Source organism: Podarcis liolepis (assembly GCF_965112155.1).
Source record: "Podarcis liolepis genome assembly, chromosome: 11".
NCBI classification, from domain to species: Eukaryota; Metazoa; Chordata; class Lepidosauria; order Squamata; family Lacertidae; genus Podarcis; species Podarcis liolepis.
Genome location: NC_139565.1, coordinates 10,183,704 through 10,194,486, shown reverse-complemented (window position 1 = coordinate 10,194,486; position 10,783 = coordinate 10,183,704). Strand labels below are relative to the sequence as shown.

The following is a 10,783-nucleotide window of genomic DNA, read 5'->3' as shown; positions in this document are numbered from 1 at the left end:
ACAAATAGAAACCATAAACTGGATATGTCAGCCATTGCTAGAGAAGGTGCCTGTCACAAGGTGGGAAAAGGTTTTTTTGCCAACAGGATTCCTATCACTTAATTGAGATGAGGAAAACGTATAGAAGTACTAGGGTAACTGGCCCACTTAGGGAAATGTGTAATCCTTTTGTTCCCTCTCACTTTCTATCTGGTATGCCAATTTTTTAAAGAGTCACTGAACAAATTTTGAATACATTAAAGGTAAAGGTACCCCTGACCGTTAGGTCCAGTCACGGACGACTCTGGGTTTACGGCTCTCATCTTGCTCTATAGGCCAAGGGAGCCGGCGTTTGTCTGCAGACAGCTTCTGGGTCATGTGGCCATCATGACTAAACCGCTTCTGGTGGACCAGAGCAGCGCACGGAAATGTCATTTACCTTCCTTTCACAGTGGTGCCTATTCAACATGCTTTTGAACTGCTAGGTGGGCAGGAGCTGGGACCGAACAACGGGAGCTCACCCCGTCACGGGAATTTGAACTGTCGACCTTCTGATCGGCAAGCCCTAGGCTCTGTGGTTTAGACCACAGCGCCACCCACGTCCCTTTTGAATACATTATAGATGGCTTAATCCTGACAATTTGAGAAGCATGCTCCAAAACCGGTTTAAGTCTGTGTACAGTTAATTTCAGGGACGCGGGGTGGCGCTGTGGTCTAAAGCACTAAACCTAGGGCTTGCCAATCAGAAGGTCAGGGGTTCGAATCCCTGCAATGGGGTGAGCTCCCGTTCTTCGGTCCCAGCTCCTGCCAACCTAGCAGTTCGAAAGCACGTCAAATTGCAAGTAGATAAATAGGTACCACTCCGGCAGGAAGGTAAATGGCATTTCCGTGCACTGCTCTGGTTTCGCCAGAAGCAGTTTAGTCATGCTGGCCACATGACCCAGAAAAACTGTCTGCTGACAAACGCCAGCTCCCTTGGTCAGTAAAGCGAGATGAGCGCCACAACCTCAGAGTCGTTCATGACTGGTCTTAACTGACAGGGGTCCTTTACCTTTTTTTACCGTTAATTTCAGGTGATGCAACCACTCTGACTCCTGACTGTTGGTCAGAATAGAGTTCAGTCCGACTACTAGGATATAAGATAACCCCCCCCCCCATTTATATCCCTGACACCTTTCCTATTTGACTTATAGAATTCCACGGGGACCTTTTCTGACCCCTTCCTACCCCTCTTATTACATTGACAGTAGTCCTTTTCAAATGTTCAGTGAATGCGTGCATAACAATATGAGAGAGAGAGAAAGAAAGCATCTCTCTCTCTCTCTCTCTCTGTGTGTGTGTGTGTGTGTCTGTAAGCTTCATCCCCATGGTCTTGAAATCTGCAAACTGTAAGTGCATAGGATCTGCACAAACACCTGGTGAACACAGAAGGTGAGGCTATGGATGCAATCATAATTGCCCTCCCTCCATTAGTTCACTGGATGTCTGCGATGACTGCTTACCGGGTCTGGCAGTGGGCGAGGTTTGTGGCCCGACACACAGCCCCACCGTCCTCTTGAAGCCATGCTGCTCCACTGGCCGTTGCTCTGCCCCTTTGGTTGCCGCAGTGCTTGCTGGGGTTCCCAGCAAACCCCAAAAATCAAATTTCACCTATCTGTGGTGGCTTGGGGGCAGGGAAAGTGAAGTAGACCGCGTTGGAGCAGGCTTCACTTCCGTCCACTCCAAAAGTAGGAAAGGGGGCTATAGCCATAGCTGTCAACTTTCCCCTTTTTTAAAGGGAAATACCATTATTCCAAATAGGATTCCTCGCAAGAAAAAGGAAAAGTTGACAGCTATGGCCATAGCTGATGCTGGGTGCAATCATGATTGCCGTCCCTCCATTAGTTCACTGAATTTCTGCAAAGGGTTTTACAAACCCAAAGGAAACTAGAATTTATTGATGTTAGATTATCTAACCGTGGCAAATCAAATAAAATGAAAATAATTCACTTTAATTAGATGGTTAATAAAGTGGCAAATATTAGGACAGGCTAAAAGATGAGCATGGCCCTGCAGCTGAGACAGAGGACTGGAAGTCACAAAATCTGGTCAAATTTCATTCTTTGGAACCTCTAGGAAACTGACTATTTTTATCTGTTCAGAAAGAAGGAAGAAAAGTCAAGAATGCCTGAACAATATGTGTTTGGGGACTCAGAGTTCTCAAGAGGATTTCAGTTTCTATGACTAGTGTACGAGCAAGTATAAATCTGTAAGCTTCAGTGATTATTTTTAAGGAGTTATTCTATGAGACTCAGAGTTTTCTGATGGCATTATTTTCCCCTGGGAACAGGGGTGAAGAAAAAGCATTCTTCCTCCCTACAAATGGTTTCTCTACAATATAATTCAACCATCCAATTTCCATTAAGTTGTGTGGGTTTTTTTTAAAGATAGAGAAGGAAGAATAGAAACCAACTGTTACCTTTGATAACCTCTGCTTAACTTACGAATAGCGGGCTTGTTTGTTTTTTGGTAAGGTCATTGGAAACCACCGCTAAGTGACAGACTTGAGGAATTTAGTGGAATGGAAAACTACCAATTCCCATTGAGAGCTTGAGCATTTAGGATTGGAAAAGGTGAAAAGGATATTTTCCTAAAACAAGAATATGCGCTCGCCTATACAGCTGCTGCAGCTGAAATGATGGCATCCTCTATTCGTTAGGTACCTCATTAAGGACTTATTATCTACATTAATCATTGCCTTAAAGCAAGTTGAACTCCGGATGATAAAAGTCTCATATCTTCTGCTTAAATGTTAGGCCAGTCATTGCTGTTTCACATGGCTGAATTTGAAATATTTTCACATATGAACAAAGAAGGTTGCAGGAACATAGGGAAAGGCTTACTTTTCCTGTGTTCCTGCCAAGAATTTGTTTGGTTTTGGAGTGTCCACAAGCTAGACATAAAGGCAACAGTTCCTCCCTCATTTGGGGGTTTTCCAACTCCGTGATCAGTTTGGTTAGATTTGTTCATTCGTTCTGGTTCTACCTTTTGCAACTCTCTGATCTTCTTTTAGAGATTGGGTAACCAAAATTATACATAATATTACTGGTCTTGCCATAGATTTATACCTAGGCAGCATGATGCTGGCTGTTTCATTTTCCATTCTTTTTCTAATCAACCCTAACATGGATTTTGCCTTCCTAACACCACTGCACACTGAGCTGATTTTTCCATTGAACTGCCTATCATGACCAACCATCTCTATCCTGAAGAGTTAGGATATCATTATCTTCTTATTCTTCATTTCCAATGTGCATCGCATTATACTTTACTTGCTTTAAAAGCTTACTTGCAATTTTGGCAAATTTGGTGAGAGTCTGTTGGAACTTTTCATAGACTGATTGAGTTTTCAAATAATAATGATTTGCCCACCTAACTGACTGCAGGTCATTTCTTCATGTTAAATAGCACATGTCTCAATACAAATCCTTGTGGGGTACTCATTGTGTAAAGGGTGTCCTGGCCAATCTAATTCATCCAGGTGCTTAACTTTCCTTTAACTTTTCTCAAATCTTTGTAGCTTGGAGGACTGTGATGCTTTGTCACTACAATTCTTTTTGCTCCTACCTGAGGTTAGCTCCGCACTACCAATCACCAATCCCTATTGCAGTAAACTAAAATAGAAGAACCTGCCTTCAAAAATAGGGTGTGTCACATTGTCCCACAGTTATTTCAGTCCAGCCAACTGCTTCATTTGCTACTATGAACTGTACACATCAGTTACATCACCTATGCTATGAAAATGTTAGAACTACTAACATTGGAGGGGGGGAAACCCTAAATGCCATTTCATCTCCTGAAATATTAAATGAACTGATAATAGTAATTAAGGTGTAAAAAAAAAACCCTGACTGGAACATTTATAATTATGTTCTCATTGTTCTTTCTTTTTGAATGTTACACCTTATGAATTATGTTCTTGACATTCTGTGGAACATTTTGTACAAGCTAGGACTGCACATACCTACATCAATTTTAAACTGTTGCCAATAGTATAGTGAGCATAAATATACCTAAACTGTTGTCGTTCCTGATTAGAGTAAATTTATAGCCTAGTAAGCAGAAGCATACTTGGTTTCAAGGGTAATCAAAGTGCTTTTCTGTTGTCCTGACTTAACGCAGGGATTACCCAAATATTCTGTCAAAGATTTGCCAAAATAATCGGTAATTGGTTTCACTTCTACATCTCTTGTTGATTTCAAGATGTCAGTGTTACTTGCAGGATATGAGCTGGCCATCACAAATATCACATCACAAGCAGGATTTCTGTATTGTCTCACAACAACCCCAAACAGTGTTTTCCAAAGTAAGAGGTGTGTGAACAGTAATTTATTAATATATTTGTAACAGTAAACTAAGAGGATTAGAGAAACAAAAAGAAGCTTCTAATATTTAAATTAGTTCACACAGTGTGCCGCTAGTCATCAAATATAGAAAACAGATCCACAGTGCACACAAGCATGAATGAGGTCTTAGAAATATACCTGTGTTTCATATGGAAGTCGTCTCCCACTGTCATTTTAAGGTGCTTTGGTTGGCGTGAATGCACTTCTAGCAGCCTGGCGACTCAAATGGAAGAAAAACACAGTTTGGGACAGGAATGGGGTACCTGTGGCCATCTAGATGATGGAAGTCTGGATTCCAGGTTCTCCATCCCTGTCTTACAGAAAGACGACCACATATATTAAAGCACCAAATAATGATGGCTAAACTTCCAATCATTGGGCAACCGTAAACATATATTGCTTTATTCCTCATTCTAAACAATATCAGTTGTAACATTTAGATGGGATTAGACTCCTGAAACATGTTGTCAGGGCTGCCTCAGGTCCTAGCTCACAAAGGACCAACGCCAGTTTCTCTTTATATACAGAAGTGTTTATTGAAGTTCATTTTCCACTTCACAGCCGCGGCGCGCAGCCCTACGTCTGTTACGCTAGACCGTTGAAGTCCCGTCTGAGTCAGTCCCTCCCCTGCACCAGTTTAAGAGCCTTGCCTTGCTCCACCTCCTTCTTTCTTCCCTCTTCCGCAGGGTCTTCCTGCCCGCTGGGGTTTCGCCCCTCCTGGACTCCTCTGACGCTGATGATTCCCCAGATTGTTCCCCCTCCCTCCGGCGGGCTTTAGGACCTGGCTCCCCATCCGGGCTCCCTGTTTTCCCGCGCGCCTGTACATTTGAACTTGGCGCGCGCGCCCAGCTCCCAACTTTCCTTCTGATCGTTACATTACTCCCTTCACTGCTTCCCTCCTCTTCTGGGAGGATGGCTGGTTCTGACCTTCCCTCCATTCCTGCTGATGGAGCCGCTCCCCCTGACACACTGGAACCTTCCCCCCCCCTCGCCACGCTCTGGTGGGGAAACTGGTCCTGATCTCCAGCTGCCGCTTTGGGATTCCCTGCTGGCCCCTTGTCCCTGATGCGTCCCCCCTGGGACCCCCCTTGTCCTGACCACCGGCGCCCCCTTCTGGGAATCCTCTGATTCGCTGGAGAGGCTCATGGAATCCCTCGGACCACTGTCATCCTCCTCCCCGCTGTCCTCAGATTCTTCCCAATCGCTCTCCATCTCCTGTCTCCCCTGTGCCTCTGTCCCTGAACCCCTGACACATGTGTTCTATGCTTGTACAGCTGACTGGCTAAAAATCAATTGTGTATAGGTCTCCCAGCTTTTTCTTCCCTGTACAGTCTTCCAGGTTCCATAACCTAGCAGGATTTGTGAGGAAGGAAGGAAGGAAGGAAGGAAGGAAGGAAGGAAGGAAGGAAGGAAGGAAGGACAGGCATTGCTGCTCATCTGAAGTGAGGACAAACCAGGATGAATTTCTTCAGGAGCTGAAATGCAGGAATTAAGCTACATTAAGTCAACATTATTTGCACTGCACTTATAAAATTAAACCCAATTAACAGGAAGCCATATCAATTTATAGTAAGGTCTATTATAATAGTGCCTTCACTATCTAGCTGTGAATGACTGGTTGATTCTCAACAGCAAAATATTATCCCTAGTCATCTTTTGTTGTGGGACAGCTGGGATAACTGAAGATTCCTGGTTCAGACCCCACTGAGGTCACTAGTTGACCTTGGGCAAGTTCTTTCTTCAGCTTAAGTGACCTCACAGGTTTGCAGTGGGGATAAAAACAATTTGTGCACTAAGGAGGGCTGCAGAAATTATTAAAAGTCCCTATTTTTATTACTGATGACTTCTCACTTTGTTCTTTCATGTCTTCTCACTTTGTTCTTTCCTTTCTCCCCCAGGTGTGATAGCTGTCGTGATATTTATCCTGCTTTGCATTGCTGCCATAGCTGTACGGATTTATAAAAAAAAGAGTGTATATAAAAAAAAGGAGGTGAAAGGATCAGAAAAGGAGGACAGTGCTGAGACTGCCCTCAAAAGTGAACTCAGCATGCAAAACACAGTCAACGAAAGTCAAAAGGAGTACTTCTTCTGATTCACATTTATGATATAGTTTATTAATAATATCAATGATGTGACTTCCTTGCTAAGCCAGGGGCTCTCAACGGACAAAAATAAAAATTAAAACGCTGTTGCACTCAAAGGACAAGCAAAATGGCTCTGAAACCTATTAAATTGCATATGTTCAGTTTCACTGATTGCGATGGGAGGCCTCTTTAAATGACATTCATTCCTTAGCTATTATAACGTAAATGCATTTTATGTAACAGTGAATTAGATATTGTAACCAATTTCATTGTTGGTAGTTTTCGGCTGTTCTGCTGTGACTTTCTAGAACGGAAGTTTTAACGTGCATTCTGAACATGGGCTTTGAATGGGGGAAATCGTAACGCAGTTTTGTTTCTTCCTCCCCTCCTTTCCACTTATCCCCTACCCCAGCTCTTCAGGAATGTTGTTCAAATGAATTGTAATGTTTTCCTTTAACCATTTGGGTTACAATCCAAAGCAGAGTTCAGCACAGTTAATTGAGACCATTGAATTAATATTGTCTGAGAGTGCCTACGTCTGCATTGGATTCTGAACCTGATATAATACTTACTTTCCAGTAATCAGCTCAAATTACTGATATTGAATATGTTGTTTCCATTCATAGCTGACCAGTTCCAGTGTTTGTAGTTTAAGATGCACTCCCACACAAAACACAACCCCATGCTGTCTTCTGCATCATTTTTGCCCCCAAGTGAATGTGTATTACTCTCTGAGGAATACTGAGACTGAACATAGAACAAGGTTCATCTACAGCAGGGGTTGCCAAATTTTGGGGCGGCCAGTGGGCACATGCGGCATTTTGATAACGTGCCATGGGTGCCAGTCACAAAATGGCTGCTGTGAATGGTTTAGCCTGTCTCAAAATGGGGGTGTGTGTGAGTGTGTTAAGGACATAATGGCTACCACAACCCAAGGAGAAGTCAAAAAAGGCAGGACCACAAAACGGTGTGTTCATTTTTTCCTCCCATCAACCACCCCATCTGTGGTGAAGAAAGGCAGCTATATTAGCTGCCTCCACACCCAATCTAATGGAGAAGTTATTTGCACATCTTCTCTGTTCAGAGCAGATGTCAGGATGGAGATCCAATGAAATGGGGGAATATTTAAAGGGGTGTAGTCAAGGAGGAGAAGGCTGAGCCAGTGCAAACTGGAACTGAGCAGCAAGAGCAGTCCGTCTCTTGTGTATTGTGGATTTTGAGGGATAATTATTGTGACCATTCACAGTTGCCATAGAAGATACTGGCAGGCACACTAGTGCCCATGGGTGCCATACTGGCAAACCTTGCTTGATGAGTAGTGATCTCATAACAAACTGTGAGTGTCAGCTTGGTTGTAACCCATGCTGAGTTGATTTTTCAGTGGCTCAACTGAATGAAGTTTCATTGTCTAAGAAGCCAGAGCTTAACTCTGAGCAAAAGCATGCCCATATGTTGTAACAATATATTTTGACCTATATCTGCAGGCAGATTGTATTGGTAGCAGCAGGTTACAACCTTCCGTGCATTTTTTTTTTTTTTTTTTGCAAAAAGATGGTAACCACAAAAGGCGAGCAAGGTTCTAGAATTTATTTAGGGGAGAGAGAAAGAGCGAATATTTCAAGCCTTTCATTATCTGAAAGCTGTGTTAGGAAGATTTCAGATTCTTTAGAGACCAAGGTTGTAGTTGCAAATTCTGCTAGCACTGTTGGAAACTCCATCACTATGGTAAAATCCCAGATTGGAGCAATATGTGCCTGAATACTGGAAACTCGCAGACAGGGCCACTGCTAGTGCCAGCAGTCAGATGCAAACGACACAGACCAGATGTATTACAGGTAAAATACAAAATGCAGCAACTGTGAGTCCAGATGAAGCCAGTGACATGATCTAAGATGCTGTTGTCAGCAGGTTGTGGAGCAGACAAGGCAGGACACTCTGTGTGGCCACTCACAAACATGAGTTGTTCAGATTAAGGAACCAGCCTTGGAGCAACATTATACAGAGCCAGTTAGACACCTGTCGGTTCCTTAAATCACCTGGTTCGTTTGAGCTGATGAGGACCACCTCTAGCCATTTTATAGATCTGCAACACAGAAAAAACAAGCTAATAACTATGTCATTATGGGAGCTGCCCTGGTGACACAAGGTTGGCCCTAGACCCAGCTGACAAGAGTCTCCAGTTTGAGTTTCACGGCACCTTACAACAATCACTTGACTGCCCTTCTCCCAGAAAAGAAAAATTGGATGGGAAGGGGCCATTGGCACGTGATGCCAGTCAGGTACAAATCACATTAGTATGCAAGCTGCTAAGGTTGAACAGCTCCTTTGTCACTAGTGATATGTGTGAATGAAATTTCATTAGACAAAATTAACAGAATATGGGTTAACAGTTAAGCATTATGCATAGAAAGCAAGGTACTGACCTATAGTAACTTATTGATTCTCTGCCTCAGCAGTCCCCAAGTTATAGACCTAGCTCTTTCTCTCTTCATCTTGCTCTGTCCCAAAGTTTGGACACTAGCAATCTTAACTACAATAGTATATGTGGTCTAGACTTGCCCTTCTGTGCAGTATTCATCATTATGAACTCCCAGGTTGCCCCTAAATGGGCTTATTTACCATGAGAAACATGACAGAAAGCCAAACAATTGGTTGGGTTCTTGAATGCATAAACATTGAAGAACATTTCCAAAAAAAATAATAGCTGAAGGTGGTTTGTGTTTTTCTTGGAACTTTTATGTGGGTATCATGTTCCTAATTCTGAAATTAATTTATATCAAAGCTGAATACTTGCAGCCCCCCCCCCCGAAAAAAAAATCCAGTTTGTTGGAATAAACATGAAATGCAGGCCTTCATCAACACCTCATTGGTCACAAATTCCCCAGATTCCAAAGTGCCATTGCCTATCCACTAACATTTCAGCCCTGTGTGGGGTTTTTCTCAGTCCTACTTACGATGAGGGTGCTTTTTCTGTTCTTCTTTCCTGAGCATTGTACGTGAGCACACACAGAGAGAGAGAGAGAGCTTCTGAGTCAACTGTGCCCTCTTTCTATATCCTTCAGTGTCTTCTCGTCTGGGATTTCATACTCTAGGCCCCTGTCCCATTCAGCTCCTCAAATTCCACCTTTCTCCTTTAACAGAACTCGTTTTGTTTTGTTTTGTTTTGTTTTTGTTCTTTCCAACAGCAACACAGGACTCCTTGTAACCCCCCCGACCTGCCCCAAGTTTTCTCTCCCAACCAAACTGCCTTTTCATATCCTTCACAGAAGCTGCTCTGATGGTTTTACTGACCGGTCATTTATGAAATTATGACATCACAGCAGCTCAGCCAATGGTATGGGAGGAGAACTCACAGCTAACAGAGAAATGACACCTTAAATCCCATTAATCTCACTATATCAACTTGAAGCCTATATCCACCTTTAACAAACACATTGTGGCAAAAGATTTTTCTGGCCAGATTCAGATTCATCAGATGCATGACAAAAACATGTCACAGTCAAAATGTGTTACTCATTTTGAAGTTGCCATATGCTTTTGCTGCAACAGACTAACATTACCCTTTTTCCCCAAGGCTGAAGTTCTTGCTGATGCATCTATTGCATCTCTAGAATTGTCCCCTATCCAACATATACAATTAATTCATGATACTTGAATGTGCTCGTACACTTGCAGCCAAACCCTATCAGCTAGATGGTTAACTCTGATCTTATTTCTTTGATCATCATCCTGCCACCTTGATGTCATTCACGCTTCCGTTTTGCTATTATTCCATTTTGCTTGGATCCACTTCTCTTACATGTGCAAAGAACTCAGACCATTGTGCCAGCCCCAGGTCCATTCATTTTAGGGAATGAGCTTAGGTTCCTCATTGTTTCCAGAAGCATTCATTCAAGGTTATTATATTGCTGCTGTGACTAAATTGTGTTAAATCAATCTCTTTCACCCTCAATCTTTCTCACACAAACACACTTTCCCCCCTGAGAGTGAGAATCTGTCACTAAAAATATCCAATCAGATTGTTGTCCCTTAAAGGCCAGGCACTTAAAATTCTGGTTGCCATTTTACCAGCTTTCAAAGGCACCTTCTACATTATTCTTTGTTAAAAAAAAAAAAAACTCAACTGTGAATAAGATGAAAATCTACACTTGATTTACTACATCATTTCCCTCTGATCTCTTATATATCTGAAGTTCATGTCATTTTTTAAAAAATTCATTTTTATGTCTTAAGGAATGGTTATTTAAAGCTGCAATCCTAAACCCACCTACCAGGCAGTAAGCCACATTGGATTCAATGGGACTTACTTTTGAGTTGAGATGTGTAGGATTGTAC

At 42.5% G+C, this 10,783-nt stretch overlaps 1 protein-coding gene across 7 annotated transcripts in view; it reads left to right on the top strand.

The window, feature by feature from the left end:
• Positions 1-9,250, top strand: part of CNTNAP4 (contactin associated protein family member 4) — a gene marked incomplete at its 5' end in the record, with an annotated part of 260,718 nt that extends 251,468 nt beyond the window's left edge. For 5 of the 7 annotated variants that reach the window (XM_083464785.1, XM_083464784.1, XM_083464789.1 and 2 more), the window contains one exon: positions 6,263-9,250. In XM_083464785.1, the coding sequence (XP_083320911.1) occupies positions 6,263-6,456 (194 nt within the window). In that variant the 3' untranslated portion in view covers positions 6,457-9,250. Of the gene's footprint in view, positions 1-2,492; positions 2,678-4,140; positions 4,332-5,695; positions 5,807-6,262 lie in introns of all 7 variants that reach the window. The other 2 variants (XR_014516919.1, XR_014516920.1) reach the window with 2 other exon arrangements.
• Positions 9,251-10,783: the final 1,533 nt, after the last annotated feature.